The sequence below is a fragment of the Centruroides vittatus genome, unplaced genomic scaffold, assembly GCF_030686945.1.
Source record: "Centruroides vittatus isolate TY-2023 unplaced genomic scaffold, ASM3068694v2 contig_884, whole genome shotgun sequence".
Taxonomy (NCBI): domain Eukaryota; kingdom Metazoa; phylum Arthropoda; class Arachnida; order Scorpiones; family Buthidae; genus Centruroides; species Centruroides vittatus.
Window position 1 is genome coordinate 3,357,494 of NW_027122576.1, and position 23,663 is coordinate 3,381,156.

A 23,663-nucleotide genomic window follows, 5' to 3' on the forward strand; every position below is an offset into this window, starting at 1 on the left:
AAATTTCTGGATTCTCCATTTCGATTCAGTCCAACTTACCGCAGGTTCCCCGGGTGGTAGGCTAAAGCCAGCTACAGTTGGCTGTCATTCTTACTTTCCTGAAATATTTTTCTTCTTGTGGTACTTCTATTATTTTGTATTTGATTTGAAATAATATTTGTGCAACAAAATAATTTCATACAACTACAATTGTATTCCAATAATTACAGATAACATTTTGTACTTTATATTCTGGCAGTATCTGTACGCAGTTGGGATAATCTACCGGAGTCGACTTGTTCAGGCCGAGTTGGTCATGCCCGTTCCAACCCCAAGTCCACAACTGTCCGTCTTCTAAAATACAAAAATTATTAATCAATCAGATTCACATAATTTCAATGTTAAACAAAAAGCTATTAATATCTTACTAAATCAAGAACCATTATTACAGATTTTACTAATATTTATATATGTTTGAATCATTCCATTGTGTAATGAAAATAACTAAGTATATAGAAAGGATTCTTATTGTTAAACTCCAAATTATACTATAGATATACAATATTAAACTGAGGTGATATTGAAAAATTATTAGTTAACAACTCCCAATATATAACAATTCAAATTTATTAATTACTTAAGAATATTATGAATAATTTGAGGAAGAGAAGTGCACATTTTTAATAGAAAATAAATAGGCAAATTGTATAAACTCGTGTGATTTACAATTATCTGGAAAAAAAAAAATTCAATTCACTCATTGAGACATCATAAGTGGCATGGCATTGCTGAACCATGCCATTTATAGTTCCACAAAATTTATTTTCAACTTGCTCAGGATATTTTTAACTGAATATTCTCGAAAACACTTTCTCATTTTGCTCAATAAAGGTTCATACCAAGACTTATAACATGGTCCTCAAGAATTTGGATAACATTTCCCTTGTAAGATTATGTACAGGATATGTTTTTACCTTAACCAGATTTCAAAATGTTGTATCATCCAGATAAAATACAGTGTATATATTGTGACAAAAAAACAGAAAAGTCAGAATGTCTTTATAGTTTAAATAAAAATATATGTATTTTTAATCACCAAATACTGTAATTAGTTGTATAGTTACCAACTTATTATTCAAGTTTCAATTCATTAAATTGCAACCGATTACACACGCAAACAATTCTTATCATTGCAAGATGAGGATAACCATTGACAATTTAAGAATTAACATATACATTAAATGATTTCAAATATAAATTATAAAGTCACATAAAATTATATTATTTTTATACTATTAATTTAGTTGGAATGCATCAGCATAATTTTAAGAATCCATCTGTAGAGAAATAAGTATACAGGAATGTGCAGTTTAAATGATTTTACGGGCATTGGATCTCACTGTCTTTATAATTCGTTTTATAGCAATTCCTCCATCATGCTTTTGTGTAACCTGTATACCTGTATATCTATCCCCCTACAAAACAAATGAAACATATCCACATCTTTTCACCATCTAAAATTTGATATATCAAACTGTATGGGCTTTTTAGAATGATATAATTTAAGTGCATTTGAAGAGACAAAATGAAAATAAAATGCTTTATCATTTTCTTACATTAATATCACTAAGAGTTAAGATTAACAGACAGAGACACCTTAATACAGTGGTCCCCAACCCTATGCCCGCGGACACCATGGCGTCCGCCAATCGTTTTACGTGTGCCTGCCACTGTGCGACCACGATAAAAATAAAAATATTTCGGTTTTCGATAAAATGCTATGTAAAAGTTTTTTCACTTTGAATGATTAACCATTCAAAAGTAGAAATGGCGTCCAACACAGATGAAAGCACAAAGCGAAATGCGACCGATCTCCTTTTCCCCTCCGCCAAATCTACACCAATTCAATTTCCCATACTTGAAATGAAGTAAATCGGTCTGTTCTGAATACCATAAAATCAAAGTAGGGAAACGTGTAGGGCCCGTAACTTGGAGTGACCTAGAAATTTCAGCAGTCGTTAACTAAAAAAGTCACATTATATAAGATTTGTTTAGAAGCAACTTATTTAAATGGGGCCCCAATTTAAATTTTGTCTAGGGCCCGCTAGAGGCTTAATCCGGCGCTGTTAACTATGTCCAAATATAAATTCACCTTGAAAAAATAAATGGTGCCCGTCGTCCGTCCGGTATTCTAGAATGTGCTCTTAGGTACAAAAAGGTTGGGGACCCCTGCCTTAATAGGAGTATCATAATTCCTACTTTTTATTATAAAAATAAATTAAAACTGACAAACATCAAATCAGTCTTTAATAGAAACTTATTTGCTTCATAAATTTTAGTACATAACAACCAACTTTGTCAATACTTTCCAATTGTATTTAACACAAACAGATGACAGTTCAAGGTTACTAGAGATTTCTTATAAAATCTATAATCTATTTTTAGGATAAAGTATATAACGATAAAGAAATCAATAAGTGTCGCCATTGAAAGAAAATTTATAGTTTTTCTATACGTGTTTAAAGTTTTAAAATACTTTCTTTTTGAATTTTAGTAAAATAATAATTATTCTTTTAAAACAACTTTGATACAGATATAAACCACAACTAATATTCACTTAGTATATACTTAAACAAAATAATTTGCATTGTCTTTGAGAGTTCAAAAGTTGTTAAAAAATATTTTTAACAGATATTTTTTGTTGGAAATATATCTAAAATAATCGTCATTAAAAATTTAACAATTTTCAATAGTCAATTTTTTTTTCAAATTCATTCTTTGGTCATCAGTCTAAGATGAACCTTGATTCGAGAAAATCTGTTAGTATCAATAGAAATTAAGAGCATTTTATTTCCTATTAATTACAATTATTCAAATAACATTTTAGATTTATAATTAATTGTCTGTTTTTTAGATTAAATTTAAAGTTACTGTGAGATCCGGGGTTGGTGAACCTCATCCACTTTGTCCAAGATGGCTTAAATGCTGTATTATGATGGTGGAGACAAGAGGATCAAAAAATCTTCATCTCAGTCAGGGACCTGACACCAGCTGGGGTAATTAAAATTCTGTTCTGCCTCTCGTACTTCTGGGCTGTTGATGTCAGCTGTCCACTCAAGTGTACCAGTACTAGAAATCCTTGCAGCATGGTCCACGATAGACGAAGACGTCCAAATTGCATCCTCCATTTTAGCTGAAGAAAACTACAATGAAGATCTTCCCAGTACCTCCAACTAGAACTGCTGACATACAGTTAAAGGACTCAAAGTGGCCTTAGAGTACTACGAGAGTGTCGAGATAAAGTAAAGACACTATAGCTGAAGTCTCTCATAAGAGATGCCAAGATGAGAGCTTCTAGGAACAAGAAGCAAGCTGACATCACCTCGTATTTTACTAAAAATAAACTGTTTGAAACTTGTTATTGTGTAATAAAAACTATTATATTACTGTACTGTATGTTTAATTTTATATTGGAAATAAAAAAATATTAAAATTTTATTAAAATGTTTATAACATTGTTAATGTATTAATGTGTGATTTTGTTTATATGTCAAATAATTACTACAGTATTTTAATACTGTATTGTGCCATGCAATGTTATGAATAAATATTTAGTAATTTTTACAGAAAGATGTGAAATAAAATATTTTTATATGTTTTGTTATTCTTAAATAATAATTTATTATTAATTTCAAGATTGTTAAAAAAATAAATGTTTTTTGATTATTATTTATTGTAAGTTATGCATTATCAAAAATATTTAAGCTGTGGTTAAGCAATTTGGACTCCAATCACCGCGGCTTAATGGCCCTACACTATATAATAGTCCTATTAATATGATTAAATTATTTTGTTAAACCGTGGGAAGGCAGGAAAGGCAAAATTTTATCTTTCTATTTATAAATTAACAGTAAAAAAAAACGTTTATTAAATATAAATATTATATTTAATTGCCCTTTTTACTGCTCTCTAAATCCAGGTTCTCACATTATCATAGGTGAATAGGATTTTCAACAGTAGATTTGGAGTGAATAAAATGATTTAAATGAGTAAAAATTGTAGCCTGGCATTGTGACGATGTCACAATAAATATTTGATCATATTTTTAATTTAAAATATATGCTCTCCACCTCAAATTAGTACTGTAGTGTCTTGCTCCTGTACATCATACTTTTCTGTTAGCAATGGGGTCGTGCCAGTCATCTATCTAGCTCCTTTCAGGGGAAAATATGAGACTTCTGGTTTACATCTTAAGTTCTTATATAGTTAATCGCCTCCTGCTTCTAAGCTTTCCATACATAGATGAAAGCCGAGACCGTATAACTCCATCCTCAAGATTAAGGAAAGACTTGACGACAGTAGGAATTTGTAGGTCTACAATATTTTCAAACTGCAGCCCAATAACTTTAATTAATCCTACAATTTCTGGATATAATCTAATAAGAATAAAACTATTCTAAAATACCATGATACTCTCAGAGTGAATTTTTTGATCTTGCAAAGCAGCATTTTTTATGAAAATATACAAAACCTGACAATTTTATAATGTCTCATTACACTAAGATTTAAATAATAAATCTTTTTTATGTTCAATCATTAGTCTCAAATTAAGTCCAAGATAACAATTATAAAACTAAATCATCTGAAGATGGACAGCAGACAGAAAAATTACTATAATTTCTCAAGCTGAAATACAAAACTTCAGCTTGAGGTAAAAACTTAATTCTTCCATTTTATATAAATTTTTTAATCAGAATGAAATGCTATTTGGAGGGTTTGTTGAAGGAAAATAATTAATTCCAAAAACCATGATGACATAAAAACAATAAACACATTGGAAGTCATTTTCATTATTGACAAGTGTTTGACGTGGCCTCCACTGCAAGGTATAACATAATTTAGCTGAGGAACAACATCCGATGGATGTTACTTCACGGCAAATAGCATTTTTCAATTCCAACAATGTGGAAGGACCTGATCGCAACACTTGGATATTTAAATACCTCCCATGAGAAATACAGTAGTGAACCAAAAATCGGAATCAATTGGGGACTGGGGTTCAGATTAGGGATTTGTTCCGATTATGGATTATGTACGAAAAAATATATTAACCTGTCCAATGTTCAAATTTTTCTCCGTTGCGTGTCTCTTTGCGTTGAATTTTTCTCCGTTACGTGTTGCTTCGTGTTGAATTTTCGTCAATTTTAAGCCTAACGAAAATTTTTATAATAATAATCGAGGCTATCGTATCGTTAAAAATTATTTCTGCATTTTGTACAAACAAAATAAATATATTGAAGAATATAAAAACATGAAAATTATACTTTAGAAGTAAATTTAGTATCAAAAACGTTCGATTCAGCACGACACAGTCTGACTGAAAATCGTGCCGATTACCGGGGTTCCGATTTACGAGTCTCTACTGTAACACTAAAAGTCATTTTTTTAAATTGTTATTTGTATATCAACATTACCTAGTGTCATTGTTGAAACTAACTTTATCCTATTGCCAAAAACCTCCTCATGCCAACCATATTTATAAAGAAAATGAAGAATTATCAGAACAGAATGTTTACAATTTTTAAGGACTTCTTTCCCACCCTGTATTTTTGAAAGCAATGGAATAATAAATGCAAAATTTGAAAAACCAAAAGAAACAATATCTGTGTTACTGGATTAAACAGACTAAAATCTATACTATATTTGCTTTTAAAGAAAAGCTTAACTTGTTTGTTAAATTTAAGTGATAGTCATGATAAACTTTAATAAAAATATTTTAGTAATTATAAGATTAAAAATAAAGCAAGAAATCTCTGAAATGAACAACATTATTAATAATTGATGTAATGTTGATAGAAGTTTGCTTAACAACAGAGCAATTCTATCGTTAAACATTTTGCAATTTGGCATGAAATTTTAGATATTTGAAAACAAATTCTTAACAAGAATTTCTGTACATTTAAAAAAAACCTGTAAACATTCTTAGAAATATTAAAAATTTTAGTTTATACAGAAATACAGTCAAATTGTATCTGGTTATGCGCAAGAGTAGAAGCAAAATTTCAAGCATCATACTCATAGGAGTGATAGGAATAAATATGCACAATTGACAAAGATTTACACACACTCGTATGACACCGAATACTATATATGATATGGAGTAAATATGCTGTCTCTTGGCATTAAATTTATTTACTTGATGAACTGTAACATGTAAGTGCTTTCAACATTTCAAAACGTCATCCTCAGGCAAGCATAGAATATACAAAATTCAAATAGTGATTTTTAAAAATTCTTTACATTAACCAAACATAAGAACTTGTTTTAAACCTAAATGCATAATAAGTTCTAGAACTCAAACACAAAGTGACAAAGTTTTGATTTAAATTTAAAACAAATATGAAGGACATTCACAATATATAACTCTTTATTGTATTTTAATCTTATCTTATTTAACCACATTTTTTTATAAGTAAAATATAAAAGTTAAGCTTTTGTAAAGTGTTATCCATATATTGGAGTTTGAAATTGGAAAATTGCAGGGTTTTAACAAAGACATATATAATGACTCCCACAGGAACAGGGTTCTGCAGTCTAAACATCACTTAAAAATGAAAGTTTGGATCCATGATGTAAAATTATTTTCTAATACATTTTTTTCAAGGTCAGTAGAAGGTGTGTTATTTTTTTATGACATCCTGGTGTTCATTTAAATGGCTTAGTAACTTTCTAGCTGTGGCACCCATGGTAAGTGTGGCCCCACATTTTTTGTAAGCTCGAACTATTTGTTAAGTATTGAATGGATGTCGGTAGGAAGAGAGAACTGTAGGACAGGTTGTTGATATATTTAAATTTGGAGTGTGTATACCCACTATTGCCTACAGCAGTAGCTACTAATTGCAGATCTTGTATCAAAGTTGGAGATGAGTAGTATAACTATGCCTTTTGAATAGGGGTGGATACAGCATTTACATACCCAGATGGCTGGAAGGAAAAAGGTGGTACGATATATGGGGATAAATTGAACTTGTGTGGTACAGTGTAAGATAGAAGAGTGGCAATTCTATGTTTGGCTAGATTTAAAAATGTGATTTTTCCGTTTTGCTCTTTCTCAATAAAGAATGAGATTGAGGGGTAAACATCAGACAGGAATTTAACAAAAGTTAATAGTTTTTCAAAGTAACCTGCCTGAAATATCAAAAGTACTTGCATGTATTCAATTCATCAAGTAAGTAAATTTAACTCTGAAAGATCATATTTTTCCTCCATACAAATACACAAACTGAAGATTATTACTAACTTTAATGTGTAAAGTATGCAGATGCATGTAATTATTCATACTACATAGGAATAAAATCATAATAGATAAATGAAATTGTTATTGCAATCATAAACTTGTCGAAAAAAATTAAATTTTAATTAAGAGTAACATTTTAACGTAGATATTTCTGGAATATAATTCTAGAATTATTTTTGATATTTGAAACACTTTGGAAGCAGATTAAAATTTGAAGGATTTGAAGACTTGATTTTATAACACTGATCAAGAATTCAAAAACAAAATATTCAACATGATAAAAACCAAAATGTGTGTCAAAATTAAATTCAAAATCAGCCTACACATGTTTTTAATTAAATCAAATATATAAATTTGACGATTTAAACTTATATAAACTTTAATTTGCTTCGTAAATATTTTAAAAACGATGATTACATTTATAAGAGTTACCTGATATAGCTGCTGTATGTCTAGATCCACAAGAAACTGTTTTTATAATGGCATCGTGCGGGAAGTCGAGTAGCTGAGGAATTGCTTGAAATGTCACTACTTCAGATAATTTTTTATTCGAAATACTTGCCGGAAGACCTAACTGACCGCTTTCGTTCCACCCCCAAACATATATATCTCCTATAGCTGAAATATATGAAACACATATTATCTGCAAATTATTTATTAACTAATTGTTTTTAATTAAAATAAAATTACACAAGTAAAAATAAATAGGTTATTTAAAAGTAATGCACCAGAGGATGCTTCTGTGCATCCAGATGGCATGTATGTATGTACTGTATGGGGGGACTGTCAGGAAAAAATGATTTACAATGTAATTTACATGGTAATATGTAATCATCAAGTTGTACTGTACATAATTATTATTAATTATTTAATGAATGTGTAACTTAACATTTAACTATTTTATTACAGTACAACACAAACTAATATTTGGCATTGTGAATTCATTCTGCACATGAACAACAATAACAGCTATTACTACGGAAAGTAAACATAATGCATTTTATTGCACATATAATGATGTACTACTGTATAAGGTACTAGATTACATGTTTCCCCTGACAGTACCCTGTATGATACATAGGTGCACTTCAACTTGATTGAACAAAAGCTGTGAAAGTGGTTGTGATCCAATCGTTTTTGATTGATGTTAGGTGTTTTTTTAATCGAAAGGTAAATGAACAAGTGGTAGCCCTACGTATTCTAACTGTTAGCCTGCTGTCTGATACAAGAATATAGTAAACATTACTTAACATTTAATTATTAATAGTAGTATTAATATAGTATGATATAATCCAATAATCATTTAACATGGGAAATCATGTAATCATGTCAAACTTGACCCTCCATGTTATTTTTTTTACAAATCCTGACCTCTTTATACCCCTGAACCTAAAATAATCAGAAAAATTGGAAAATATTTTGTGGGGTGTGTGTTGCATCTATTTCATTTAATATCTCAGGATGGGTAAAGATTAAGAAATGAAATTTGAAACAATAACTTGTATATAAGGAGCATTGATGTTATTATTTTGGAAATTGGAATTCGAAAAGATAGGGAGATAGAGGTGCCATGTAGCATATCTGAAGTGAGATTGATTGGACTTAATGAAAATTTCACTCATTATTGGCATTAAAATATTTTAAAAAACCCATCACTACCCTCAAAATTAAGTCTTTTATATTATTAACTAGCAGATAGGCCCGGCATTGCTCGGGCAAAAGTAATGATAGCGAAGATTAAGATTATTACGTTATAGTCAACCTTACCCGTTTTCACAGAATGCAAGAATTGGGTTACCCTGTTTCCAGATTAATTAGAGAATTTTCAGGTGGGTCTAAAAATATTTTGATTTCCTGCAAAAACGAAAAAAACTGCATCTGAGTCTTGCACGTCGCTTTCTCTTAACACTTCCATTGTTGACACTTTCATTGTTACTTAACATGTCCATTGTTGACACTTCCATTGTTACTTAACTCTTCCATTGTTGATGAAAGTGTTAAGACTTAAACCTGTCCCTCTCCCTCGTGGGGAAGATTTTCGAAAAATCCCTTCTTAGTGTGCGTTCTCGTGACATACCCTAACTGTGTACCAAATTTCAACATTCAACTCCTAACCGTTTAGGCTCTGCGCTGATTATTATTATTATTATTATTATCAACTCGTCTCGATTATATATATAGATTTTTATGAAAGGAATAAAAGTTATTTTTTAAAATAACATCTCATAATGGATGATGCCACACACGATTTTAACATTGGGATAGTTTATAGTGTTTTTTAAACTTAAATCTTTTTTACAAAGGATGGATGGATTACATGGAAATGTATAGGTCTGCAATTTAAAAATTGAAGCCCAATAAAGCAGAAATTTATAGACAAATAAGTAAAATTTCTTCCAGGTTTTGCAGACCATTGTAGAACACAACCTGTAATCCAAGAACAAGTTAAAACCTTTTCAGATAAATGAAGGTCATGATGTGAAGACACATGGACACATGATCTTTATTAATATTAGTTTTTGTTGGAATTAACCAGGGGCAGAATCAAATGAGTTTCTGAGAACAGAGTTCTTGAAAACAAGCAAGTAATACAATTTGTTAAAAACAATAAGAATAAAATAACACAATGCTGCCAATTTTCCTTATACAAATCAGAGTTATACAACTAGAATTTTAGATGTCTAACTCTTGCCTCCAAATAATAATTTAAAGTATACTTGAAATATCATTCTGGATTAATATAATTTATCATAACAAAGTCAATCTCGTGCATTGCTATCAAAAGTGAAAGTACTTATATATTTTTATTGACTAACTTCTCTAGCAATTATTTATTTATTTAGCGTATGGCTTATACATGACACGAACAAAGCGTAACAAAATGGAATAATACAAAACCATAAGTGAAATAAAAGAACAAGAAGCAGTAAGTCTATAAGCAATTAAACTATTGTAAAACTTAATTATTGAATAAACTTTGAATTATTTAAATGAAATTAAACTATTGTAAAACTGTACAAAAGTGTGACTGCACATGTACACAAAGATATAGAGAGCGTTCAGAGTTGTAGATCTAACTCGCTTATCCACTTCAAGGCCTCTGAAGTAGACATTAATATGTCGCTCCAGTCTCCCGGGTAAGCCCGTTGAGCACATTGCTACATTCGCGTGCAATGTGCTCAACAGTCTGACGTGGAGCACCACAGTCACACCCAGGGCTCGGAACCTTCTTCCATTTGAACAGGGAGTCCCTACACCTGCCATGGCCTGTCCTGACACGGTTTAACGGGGGGTTGGTGTTGCTCATGTCCGTAGGTTTAACCATTAAGTACCCTACACATGACCCCTGGGTGGTGCTAAACGAGCAGCAATCTTCTGGCAGCCAGTCTATCTGAAAAGATCTCCTGGCTACTCATGCATGACACCGCAAACTTTCTCTAGCAATGACTGTTTCTTATTCCAATTTCACAGCTCTGGTACAAACTATGCATAATTAGTAACTAATTAGTACAGAGTTCATTAACATTGTTGGTAATTACAGAGAATGAAGTTAATGATTAATTAGAGTATTAAAATTTCTCAAGAAGTCAGATCACAATAAATTTGTCTTTGTATTTGATCCAACAGAGGAATTTTATCTAAAAATATGCTGTGCCAGCAGTAATGCTAACATGGCTAAACTGTATACTATGCATGATTCATTCAAAATTTTTACAATACTCATAGCAGTCAAGATAACATCTGTCAGATTAAGTAAAAGTGAATTTTTTCTTAACAATATACTATAGTGATTTCTTTATTCATCTTTAAACAGTCACATTTGACAGCATTTGGTTTCAGATATCTGGAACTACACTGAAGGAAAAATTTAAATAATTGAAGAATGTGACAAAGAAAAGTAACCAGTTAAAGAAATGACAATAAAATTCAATCAAAAGACTCAAATATATGACATTCTGAGAAGAAGAAGAAAAGAAGAAAAACAGTTGGAAGGAACAGCAGCACAAATGAAATGTTTAGAAAAATGTACTTGAAATGAAAAGATTAATGAAGTTGTTTTTGAATGAACTGTAAATATATATGAAAAAGGAATTTCTAGATCAATACTTTAAGCAGCTCTGCTAGTGGTTACAAAATTAGGAATAAATGATTTTTAAAGCCTCCAAATAGTTGTTTGAAGAACTTCAGACAGTTCACAACATTACATTCCGTACATAATCAAGCTAATGATGATGATAGCAAATTCGTAATAAACTGAAAGAGTAACCAGTATAAAATGAACAAGTTGTTTGTTGTTAGATAATCCACTGAAGAGGCTAAGGCAAAATGCATTTGTAGATTTTGAAAGTAATAAACAACAAAAATTTGGTTCTAGTTGAAGTTAGTATCTGTTGTTAACCATTTGTTTGCTAATCACTCAAAGTTGGTCATAAAAGAGTAGTTTCTTTTTACTCATCTTTTAATCTGAAAATATTTTATTTTCAGAATTTACAAATATTTTAAAATATTACCAATCCCATTGTTTTTTAACTTTTTATTGAAGACATTGAAAAGTTGACAGCAGGATATGATTCAAAAGACATTTATAATGTGATGAAACGGGCCTGTTCTTTTTATTAGTGCCAATAATAACTAGCATTGGGAGGAGTTAAATATATTGGAGAAATATCCAAGGATATTTAACTCTATTTATCTGGACAAATGAGACAGGTGAGATTGAAAAACCAGCAGTGATTAGAAGAGGTGCTTGCTTGAGACAATGATATTTACTACAAGTAAATGTTTATGCCTAGTCTATTGTGATTTAACATAAAAGCTTGGATTACAGGTACCATTATGAAAGAATGGCTAGACAATAATGAGAACCATGAATTGCAACTCTTGATATGATATGCTCTTTTCAGACAATCCCATTTGCCATCCTAAAATTAACCTTACTAATGTATGTCTGGCATATTTCCCTCAACACTATGCCAGTCACACACCCAATGGCTGCATAATATTTTTACTGGAAATTTGTTCTAGAATTTCTCATTACAAAAATAATTGATTCTGCAGGAGAGTTTCATTAAAGCTGGGTTTCCAGCAGAAGATATTTCTAAAGGAATAGATAGTTTAATGGAAGTATACAAATTTCTGAACTCTGCCAAAAAAGAACCCTCTATTGACATGGACTAGCTCCTGTACATCATACTTTTCCATTAGCAATGGAGTGGTGCCAGTCATATATCTAACTCCATTCAAGGAAAATTTTTTATTTGAAACAATGTGACTTCTAGTTTGCATTTGAAGTTCTTATATAGTTAATTCTCCTGCCCATAAGCTTTCCATATCCGGTCTCGGATTTCATCTGTCTAACCCAGTTCTCGAGATTAAGAATAGACAGACGGGCAAATGAATGACGATGAGAATTTATAGGTCTACAATTTTTTCAAATTGCAGCCAAAAAGAAATATATTTTATTGATTTCAATTATATTTGTGATTCATATTATGCTATCTATTACACTTATTTATCTAATATCTAATAAAAAATCATTTGAAATGACTATTAAATTATAAATTTCAAATGTTATTTGAATTATGATATTAAAGTTAAATAATGTATTAAACTTACTACTAAGAGCAACTGAGTGCCATCCTCCAGTAGCTATCATCTTGATTGGAATTCCTTCTAATGCTTCTACTACTCTTGGACTTTCTTCATTTTCTGTCGTTCCATGCCCCAATTGTCCTCGACTATTCAAACAAAAATTCATCTATTGACATTGGAAATGAATTAAATAAATAGTAGAAAATAACTTATACAAATGTAAGAAACATTAATGTATTATTCATTAAATGTGAGTAATGATTATAAATTTTATACCATAAATATCAAAATTGGTTTCAAGTCTAAATCATTAACATTAATTTGAATTTATTAATTTCAAATTACACAGGAAAGTTCTTTGTTTTCTTATGACGTTGGAATGTAATTATTTTCCTTAATTGTTTTGTAGTTATTAGGAAATTATTAAGATAGTTTATACCAGGGGTGGCCAACAAGTCGATCATGAAGCCAATTTTGGTCGATTGCTCGCAATGTATTAACTGAATGCAACGTGTGAACTAACGCGCAAATGCAACAATATGCGTGCAGTTATGACTCAACTCATAGGGAGTGAACCTTGTACTGAAACACAGTGTATAAACATAGTATGTATTTCACACCTCCCCCTCTCCACTTAGACTATGCCTATGACAAGTCAATCGTGACACATTTTTAAGATAAAAAGTAGATCTTATATACACAAAAGTTGGCCACCCCTGGTTTATACAAACTTTTTACATACTAATTATCCTTGTAACTCACTTTTATAAATTTAGTTTGCTAATTAAAAGTCAAGTAGAAAAATCAATTTCTTACCTAAACTGTCTAATATTTAGAGCATAAATAAAACCTAATATATTAAATATTTTTGAAACTAGTTACTTATATTGATTAGTACAGGAAATTATCATTAGTCTGTATTACTTTTATGCAGTTTCTAGACTTCAATGCTATATATCAATATACCAAATGTTTAATATAATGGAGAAAACACTGAGATCGGCGTTATACATGTTTTTCTCCATTTTATTATACAGTATTTGGCATGAAAATCATCCCATTGATCATACCATATGTTAATAAATATTGGCTTTTTATATTTGCAACATATCACATATAATTAGTAATGATATAATTTTAATATTAAAAAGTAAAATGTTATGTATCATTTATGTTTTCAACAACAAAAAATTCATTTCAATAGAAAATACTTAAACCATTTCATAAATCACAAGAATTAATAACATTTTTCTATCAAGTTATCATTATTGCAGGAAATAAAATTGTTTAACTCAAAGAAATTTTAAACCTATTTTGTGGAAAATTTATTTTGTTAATCTGGAAATTGTTTCCTAATCTGAAACAATATTTCAGAAGGTATTGGTATTAAAGGTGAGTATAGTATGGCAGTTTTGAATCAAAAGTACATTAATACCTAGCTGTAAGCACTGTTCAAAAGCTACAAAGCCATTGAAAATAATAGGAAACATCACATAAATACACGTTATAATGATACTGATTCACTAAGCTTATTTTATTAATAAGCATTGAAGAATTTTTTAACAAATTTTAAATAAAAATTTTTGTTATTGCAGAGTTTTACCTTAATTTAGTAATGGATAATTTGTTAATATTGAAAAGAAGATTCGAGCAACTATTGTTTAAAGTCATACTATTTAATAAATGATTTGATTGTAACTATTGAGTGAATAAAACCTGTTTTTTTATTAAAATTTATTATTAATTTTTGATTCACAAACACAAGTCGTGTTACCATTTCAACACTTGGCGGTATTCCATCTTTATTTAGTTGATACGAGTCACAAATACGATAACACGTTTTGGGCACTGCCCCTCCTCAATCAAATAAACATCAATTTATTTAAAATTTATTAGTTGCAGTACTTCATATTGCAATATTTTAACCATTTATCAGTATATAAGAATATTGATTTATCTTTCTAAAGAAAGTCAAATATCGAAATAATTGAGAAATCCACAGGATCTGTTTCAGTGAACTCAATTTAAATTCGATAACGCAGCTACATTAACAACCACAAATCAATTGTAAGAGGCAGAAGTTAACCAATAGAGGTTCATATAGTAAAAGTAAAGTTAATTCTTATTGATTAACTTCTACCTGTAGCTGTGGATTCTTCACTATGAATATGACCATTACAGATATGAGAAGAATTGTATCGAAAAATTTATATTTTCCTTCACACAATAAAACATTTATTTTCACACAAGTGTATATATACAGGAGGTTCTAGAAGAAAGAATTGACCTGAAGCAGGACTTAAAGATGGCAACACTAGTCACATCACACATCCTGTTTTCCTGTTTACTCGGTTTCATTTCTTTGTACAGTACACCTATCCCTCAATTTACACGGAAGATAGGTTCCTGAGAAAAACGTGTAAATCGAATTTGTATCTTTTTGAATGTAAAACCGTGTAAATCGAAAAGTATGCAAGAAACGCATAATTTCGTTGTTTATTAATTATGAAATTTTTTCAATTTTTTAAAGATACATAAATCAAACAAAAATATTGAAAGGGAAAAAATATATTAATTAAATTATTATTTTTATTAATTAAATATTATTAATTAAATACAAAGTACAAAGGAACAAAAAAATAAAATCTAAAAGATTCATAAAAATGTAATGTAATTGTTAATGTAATGTAATGTAATGTAAAAAATGTAATTAATTAATTATTAATTAAATACAAAGTACAAAGGAACAAAAAAATAAAATCTAAAAGATTCATAAAAATGTAATGTAATTGTGTAATGTAATGTAATGTAATGTAAAAAATGTAATTAAAAATAATGTAATCGTTTGTTACTTATGAATATGAAAAATTAAAATTTTCTGGTTTAAAACTGTGTGCAATGAATGCAACTTCATGCATATGGGGGAGTACCCTATATCGGTTTATCGGTTACTATTTGACGGATTGAAATAAAACTGTCACCTAGTATCCTAAATATCAACTACAGCATATAAATAAGGTGGATTGAAATATAGATGTAGATTAGAGTTAAAAATTGTTCCTTTTGATCATAGCCAGTTTATTTTCTACATTTATTTTTTAAACCGTGTAAAAGTGAAAACGTGTAAAAGAAGTACCGTGTAAAACGAGGGATAGGTGTATTGCATTTCAGCACACCATATTTGCCTGCCTATCTCCAAAAAAAATCAGTACTGAAGGGTAACTCATTGCCTTTGGTCCTATACACTCTCAGTAATATGACACCCTCTGTGTAAGAAATGGCTAGATTAGTGAGAGTCTACTGTTTTATGTATTGTACTGTTATTTTGGAGTAAACAGCGAGCAATCAATCATAGCAAGATGAACAATATTGGATGAAAATATATCTATTTATAAAAATTTTGATTGTTTAACTTTGTGCATTATTTCATTATTTTGAATGTTGAAAGATTAATATTGTACAACATTCAATAAAAAATAATACTTCCAAAAGTGTTAATATTTAGTATCATCAAAACAATCACTTTTGCTATTACTAAAAATTACTTTTTTTAATAAATTAAAGAAATATATTTTACCTTCCTAATCCATAACTATATATTTTTCCATCTGCAGTGAGACAGAGAACGTGTTCTTTTCCACAACAAACAGAATTTACAACTAGATTAAATGGAAGTTTTTCTATCTTGTTTTTACATATAGAAAATAAAGTTCCATCTATTAAAATTAAAACATTAAAAATATATTACATTATTTTTTATATTTAATCAATGAACTAAAAGCATCAATAAACAAAAAAATATAAAGTTAATGAAAATATAAAGTATATAAAATATAAAAATTATTCTGCATTTACATATAATTTAATTAAACACTTTCTTAAGTAATATTAGAGTCAAAGAATTATTTTGAAAACATTTCATAAAATTTGAGAAGTGCAGGTTAAGTGTGTGATAGCAAAAATTACTATTAGTATATTATTAAAAACATAATTTACTTTTAAATTTATATAATCAAATTGTCTTTCCAATTACAACATTATTTCTGAGTTGATATCCATGCTTACTTAAATTTATTTAGGAAATTATCTCTTTGATTAAAGAATTGGGCTGCAATTTGAAAAAATTGTGGACCTATAAATTACCATCGTCTGTCTGTCCATCCTTCCTTAATCTCGAGAATGGAATTAGATGGATGAGACCAGATATGGAAAGCTTAGGGACGAGAAGCCCGATTAATTAAATACAAACTTTAGATTTCGACTGGAAGTCGTGTTATTTCAATTCAAAAATTTTCCCCCGAAACGAGTTAGATAGATGACCTATTGCTAACAGGAAAAAGTACGATGTACAGCAGCAAGACACTACTAAAAAAATTGAGAACACTGATAAAAAATTGCAGCCCAGCATTATGACAATGTCACAATAAATAATTGCTTGTTTCTCTTTATTTCTATAATTAAACAACAATTAATGGTAATGTATTTTTAATTTACTATTTATTTCCACAGCTATCTTAATACAGAACAAACAGTAATTTATAATGTCTACATTATAAATTACTAAAACTTACTAAAAATTCAATAGTTAATGAATTTTTAGTTAGTTAGTGAAACTTTCAATAAGTTTTCAGCGTCTGCAAAGCATTTAGATATTAAAAGAATATTTGAAATCTTGGAACATTATCATTTTAGAATGGTCACCAGATCTAAATCCCATCATACATCTGTACAAAGAAATAAAAGCCAGCCAAGCAACATCCAAAAACAAAGAGGAGTTGAAGCAGACAACACAGTCGGCAAAGAACAAAACCGAGCTAAAGTCTAAGAAAAACCAGTTGCAAGTATGCCTTGTTCTTGCAAAGCAGTTATTAAACAAAAAGGAGGCTCTACAAAGTGTTTGTATAATGCAGAATTATACATTTATATGACAAAGTTTGACACTGCCAACAATTTTTTTTGCATAATTTTGGATGGTATTTTGTTTAGTGTTTTTTTTTTACGATCATTTATATTTTAAAATATAAATAAACGTATGAAAACACAAAATAATGGTTTGCAGTATAGAACACATAAGTTGTAGAAAGTCTCAAACTATATTTTTGTCTATTAAAAGTGATAAATTTATGCTGTGCCAATCATTTTTTGTGTTGACTGTATATATACAGGGTTTGTCCAATAAGTATCCAGACTGATCTTTTCCTGTTAATGGGAAGGGATGAAGGATGGTTTTATGGGCAGGTTCGGTGGTGGGGGATGTCACGTAAGCTACGAGACCCAACTCAGTTGTCTCCGAGCCTTTGGATTGTGAAGATTGCACCCTAAGTGAAAGTGTGTTTAGTGCTCACATTGAGTCAAGATGCAGTGAACTGCCGAAAAGCATTTTGCCATCAAATTTCGCACTTAATTGGACAAATCCACTACTGAGACTTTGGATAGGATTCATGAGGCTGATAAGGACGAAGCCATGTCCAGAACATGTGTTTTTGAGTGGCATAAAAAATTCAAAGATGACCAGCAGACGTTTAAGACGAACAACGCACCAGACATCCGACAGCGACCCAAACCGATGAAAATGCGGCCAAAGTGCAAGAACTTTTCAGAATTAGAGTCCACTGCATCTGAAAGCCGGATGCTCAATCACAACAATGCACCCAGTCACACGTCGCTAACTGTGAGGGAAGTACAATGTGTCAACACTGCCTGTAGGTTGGCTGGCACCCTACAGTCAAGATGTGGCTCCCTCCAACTTCTTTTTGTTCTTTCGTATCACAGGAGCCCAAAAGGACATTGTTTCGGAATGACCGAGACAGTCCAAGCGGCTTTGATGGGGGTGCCCGTACAGCCTTTCGGTTGCTGCTCTCCAGGAAGTGTACGAAGACTGGAAAAAGCATTGGCAGCAGTATAATGATGCAGGAAGGTCATATTTTGAAGATTATTAGCTCATTGTACATGTACCTTCAATAAATTTCTTTTTATGACTTCAGTCCCGCTACTTATTAAACAAACCCTGTACACATAAGTCAATCAAGCAATTATAACATACATATATTTTGTTATTTTTTCGTCCGATGGTTATTTTTAAGTTTAAATATTTACAGACAAATTCGCCCAAGTAGGGATCACCATTCATTAGTTTGTGTTCCAGGCGATACATTCTTGGCGACCAACCTTTCTTTTCAGGCTACAAGCCGTCAAAAAAAGCTAAAAAGCTAGTTTGTGTTTTAATAAGAACTTTTTAGCTTTTTTCGACACCTCGTAGCCTAAAAAGAAAGGTCGGTCACTGAGAATGTATCGTCTGGAACACAAACTAATGGATGGTGATCCCTACTTGGGCGAATTTGTCTGTAAATATTTAAACATACATATATGTTAGTAGTTATATATGTTCAGTGGCGTGCCGTCATTGGAAGCAGCAGAAGCACCGCTTCCACCTTCCAATGACCTTCCCTTGTAGTTTCTAAAATATAAATTTTCATATTTTAACATACTTTGAATTAATTAAAATTAATATTTTATTATAACTGCATTATGTATCTTATTAAAAAAATTCTATACTACATGTGAAAAAAACGATAAGATTGCTATTGTATATTCGAATATCAGTGGCGGAATGAAAGAGCTGGAATGTCGAAACAGGCCAGCTTCCAAGCAGCCAGATTATAGGCATTGGCGCATATGCTTTACAGAGCACCAACCTCACACACGTCACCGGATGCTACACGCGTATAACGCTTCCAATGTTTCTATCCAGGACCGGTTCTGGGCTGTTAGCTGCCTGCCTGCTAGATATTCGGCTGCCCTCGCCCCATTATGTGAATGAATAGACTGGATTTATTATTTAACACAACCGATAGGAGTTTACTGGCATGTTTTTTTGATAGTTCTGTATAGTTGAAAGAAGTTTAAAAAAATCCATTAAAATATTTGATATTTTTATTCTGCTCTCCCATCTTATATTACTTACGGATTTCAATGTTAAACCAGTGATATTACAATTTAGTATGTCCCATCTGTAAGGGGGTGCAGAAAAAACGTGTACAATTCTTCTATAATGTTAAAAAAAATTAACTGTTACTTTGGCAGCATCATTTACAACTAAATTTAATGAATGAGACGTACAAGGTACAAAAATAGCTCTAGAATTTATTTTCCTTAAATTTACGATTTATGTATCGGTTGTCATAAAAATTTGTATTTCCACTTTTTTCCCAAGATTACAAATATTCAAGTACAAAGTAACTGGTTTCAACTTACTTCTACTTAAGAAGTAGTTAAATAATTAAGCAATTAGGGAATTGGGGACATAAATAAAACCCTGATGAAAGAGCCGAAATTTTACTTAAACAGAAGCTTAACCGAACCCAATCTCTTGCCGAGTACAGTGGGGACTGATCTCTTCATAATATTAGATGTAATAAAGACAGAAATTTTTCCAGTTCAATGAGAGTGACCAAAAAGTTGTAAATTTTGGAAATTTCCATGAACACTTGGTCCTAAAACGAATTAGTTAGAAAACGAACGACGGACAATCTGTTAAGTTTAACATATTTAGATTTTTACAGCTATGGTGAGAAATGTTTAAAATTTACAACAACCCTGTCGCATCCTTTGAGGTATACTAGTGATGCGACAAAAGAGGCATTTGACATTGACTGGCATCGGCACCCTCGGGATTTGACAACCTGCGTGCTTGCACGCACCGCACACCTACCAGAACGTCTCTGATTCCATTCATTAGCCACTCGTAGGAAGCTATTTCACTAAGTGGATTGTTTTAAGATTTAAAAAGTAAAGAATATTTTGTTATTTTTATGTATGTTTCTTCACAAAGTTATATTTAATTATAAGTTTCTTTAAAAGTATATTCATATAATTGAAAAATTTTTTGTACTAGGCATGTATATTCATCACACATTTTGTTTTACCAAATAAGTTTTTCTGATAATTTTAATTTTAGCCCTTATATCGTGGCTAGTGATTCAAAAATTTATTTTAAAAAAGTTTTGGCTCAAGACCATATAATGAAAAAGAAAGCATTATTAAAAGAGAAAGACCAATGCCTAAATTAAATATAAATACGTCGACAAAAAAGTTTTGACATTTTGACAATAAAATTTATGACGAATGACAGTTCTTTCGTAAAATTGAAGCAATTTGGAAATCAAAGAGGAATAGAATTTATTATTGGTAGACAATATAAAATAAATATTGAAAATTATAACAAGATAATTACAATTAATAGGTATATCTCAATTAATAGACGTTGTATGTTTTTCCTCAAAGCAAGAATTGGCACGTAGAGGGCATAGGGAATTTATTGAATCTAATAACAGAGGTAATTATATTGAACTTTCTTATTTATTAAGTACGTCAGATAATCTATTAAAAATACATTTAAAGAAGTGTACGGTTTTTACTGGCTTATCGAACAAACAAATACGAACGGGCCCTGACGCACAATTAATTGATTGCCCCTGTAAGTCTGCTTCTTACAGAAACACAGGTTCCCTATCATCAAATGTCACGGCACGGCACTGTATATGTTATATACATAATTATACGTTATAACTGCATGGTGACTTTAATTAAACTAGTATTTTATTTACTATATAACAATGTTTACCATTAGTAAGAGCTAGAGAATGCATGTCTCCAACAGCTACTTCTGTTACAAACACCGATTCCGTCTGTTCGTTTAATACATTTGGCGGCGACGAATAATCATCTTCGTCCCAACACATTAATTTTCCATCTACACTAATTAAAAATGTGGATTTCCATTGACAGACCACGTTTTTAACTTCGTGTTCCAACGAACACAGAACAGGATCCGTTTTTTCTGAACTCAATCCGAAATGAATTAAACTTCCATCTTCTAAAATATATGAAAAACTGTATTATTTACATTATATTTTAATAATAATATTGTTACGAAGAAAATTACCCGTCAAATAAAATATTGACGACCATCCCGTAAAAATTTTTTTAACCACGTGCTCCTTGTTTCGAAATTGGACGGTGTTAAATACGTCGGATTTTTTCTTGCCTAAATGATTAAACGCGTCGAAGCCAAAGTAAAGAAAACCCAACATCTCGTCACTTTCCTCACATGTTTGAATCGCCGAAGTCGAAACAGTGTTGCCAGACAAGTATATTAACACAAATTTTTTAAAAATATTTCATTAAATATTTCGTGATTATACATGATATTAATACGAACTTTTTATATACAATTTTTAAAATAAAATGTCTGAAAAATTTAATATTGAAAAACTTGGTTTTTTTTTAGTTAGGATGTAACAACGGATGTGTTACAAAGGTACCCTACTTAGACGGCCGGATGGCCGAGCGGTCAAGGTGGCAGCCTACCGCTCTGGGGGACCCGGGATCGAATCCGAACGGGTCGAATAATCCCCAGGAATTTTTCGGGGGGTGGTCCGTTCGGATATGTCGGGTCCCGTCCCTCACCACCCGGTCGCCCCATTGTGGGCCTGGCCGAACCCATAATGGCCCCCCTTCTAAAAGAGGCCCTCTTAGTGCCCACAGGGCGGAAAGAGTTAAAAAAAAAAAAGACTGTTTATGGTAAAGTTTTAGTTTACTGACGTTATGTAATTTATTAAACAGAATAAATGTTATAATATGTTATTTGTGGACTAAAACACACATTAAACTTTAAAATAAAATATAGTGATTGAAATTAAAACTTTCAGTCATTTAAATTAATATTTCATAATAATTGATAGTAATGTAACTTAATAAAGAATAATTATTTTATTATAAAATAAACAATAAACAAAGTTGAAAGTTGATATTTCTACTTGTTGATATTGTCTACTGTTTAATGAATATAAATATACTTATTTAATTCTCTATAAAAATAATTAAATTTAGTTTATTTGCACATGAAAGTTCCTAAATGAAAGAAGCTATCTCTTGCAAATACTTTTGAAGGTTTACTTTACATAATATATAAAGTTTGTGAGAGTAGTTCTCTTTTCTCGATCTATTATTAATTTATAAAGATGTTTGCTCTGAATCTCTGTTAGTGACGGTCGGATGGCCGAGCGGTAAAGGTGGTAGCCTACCGCTCTCGGGGACCCGGGATCGAATCCGAACGGGTCGAATAATCCCCAGGAATTTTTCGGGGGATGGTCCGTTCGGATATGTCGGTCCCCGTCCCTCACCACCCGGTCGCCCCATTGTGGGCCTGGCCGAACCCATAATGGGCCTACTTAAAGAGACCCTCTTAGTGCCCACAGGGCGGAAAGAGTTAAAAAAAAAAAAAAAAAAAAAAGGAGTCTCTGTTAGTAGTTTCTGTAATGCAAAAATGCATGCGAATATAGAAAACTAAATAAATTCTTATTTTAACAAATATCTCCAAACTTCTCTAATTTTGCATTTCAAAACTAAATAAATTTATCCACGTACCGTACTTTATTATACGAATCATTGACATATAGTAGCTTTTCAGGTTGCTCATTGTCGATGTCTGGTAGTTTTTAATTAGCCCCAGCTTGGAAAAGCTTTTCTCACAAGTTGCAACACTAACTCCACTCGTTAAGAAGATTCGGAGACCGATTTCAATATTCGGTACCGAATCGATCAATTTGTATCGATGAATAAAATTCAGAAGCTCCATTGGTCCATCTTGACAAATCAGGTTAAGTTCCGAAGATACAGCAACGAAGTCTCGAAGCCGTTTTCGTTCAAGAGCAAATTCTTTTTTGTCGATTTCTTCCGGAGCGTTTTCAAGGTCCACTTCCGAAACAGGATCCAGCAAAATTGCGGGCGTTAA

General features: G+C 31.0%; 1 protein-coding gene across 1 annotated transcript; it reads right to left on the reverse strand.

Annotated features, from left to right (window-relative positions):
- Positions 1-173: 173 nt before the first annotated feature.
- Positions 174-22,000, reverse strand: LOC136983712 (RCC1 domain-containing protein 1-like). Its single transcript, XM_067280542.1, has 6 exons — positions 21,813-22,000; positions 21,492-21,743; positions 16,446-16,584; positions 12,893-13,014; positions 7,709-7,894; positions 174-333 (listed from the first exon to the last, which is right to left on the reverse strand). The coding sequence occupies exons 1-6, from the start codon at positions 21,958-21,960 to the stop codon at positions 176-178; spliced, it is 1,005 nt and encodes a 334-aa protein (XP_067136643.1). The 5' UTR covers positions 21,961-22,000; the 3' UTR covers positions 174-175.
- Between the last annotated feature and the right edge of the window lie 1,663 nt (positions 22,001-23,663).

Coding starts and splice junctions, on each gene's coding strand:
- LOC136983712 (XM_067280542.1), bottom strand. CDS start 21,960: ATGTTGGGTTTTCTTTACTTTGGCTTCGACGCGTTTAATCATTTAGGC. Junction 16,585..21,491: donor TTCTCTAGCTCTTACTAATG/GTAAACATTGTT, acceptor TAATTTTAATAG/ATGGAACTTTATTTTCTATA. Junction 7,895..12,892: donor GCACTCAGTTGCTCTTAGTA/GTAAGTTTAATA, acceptor CATATATTTCAG/CTATAGGAGATATATATGTT.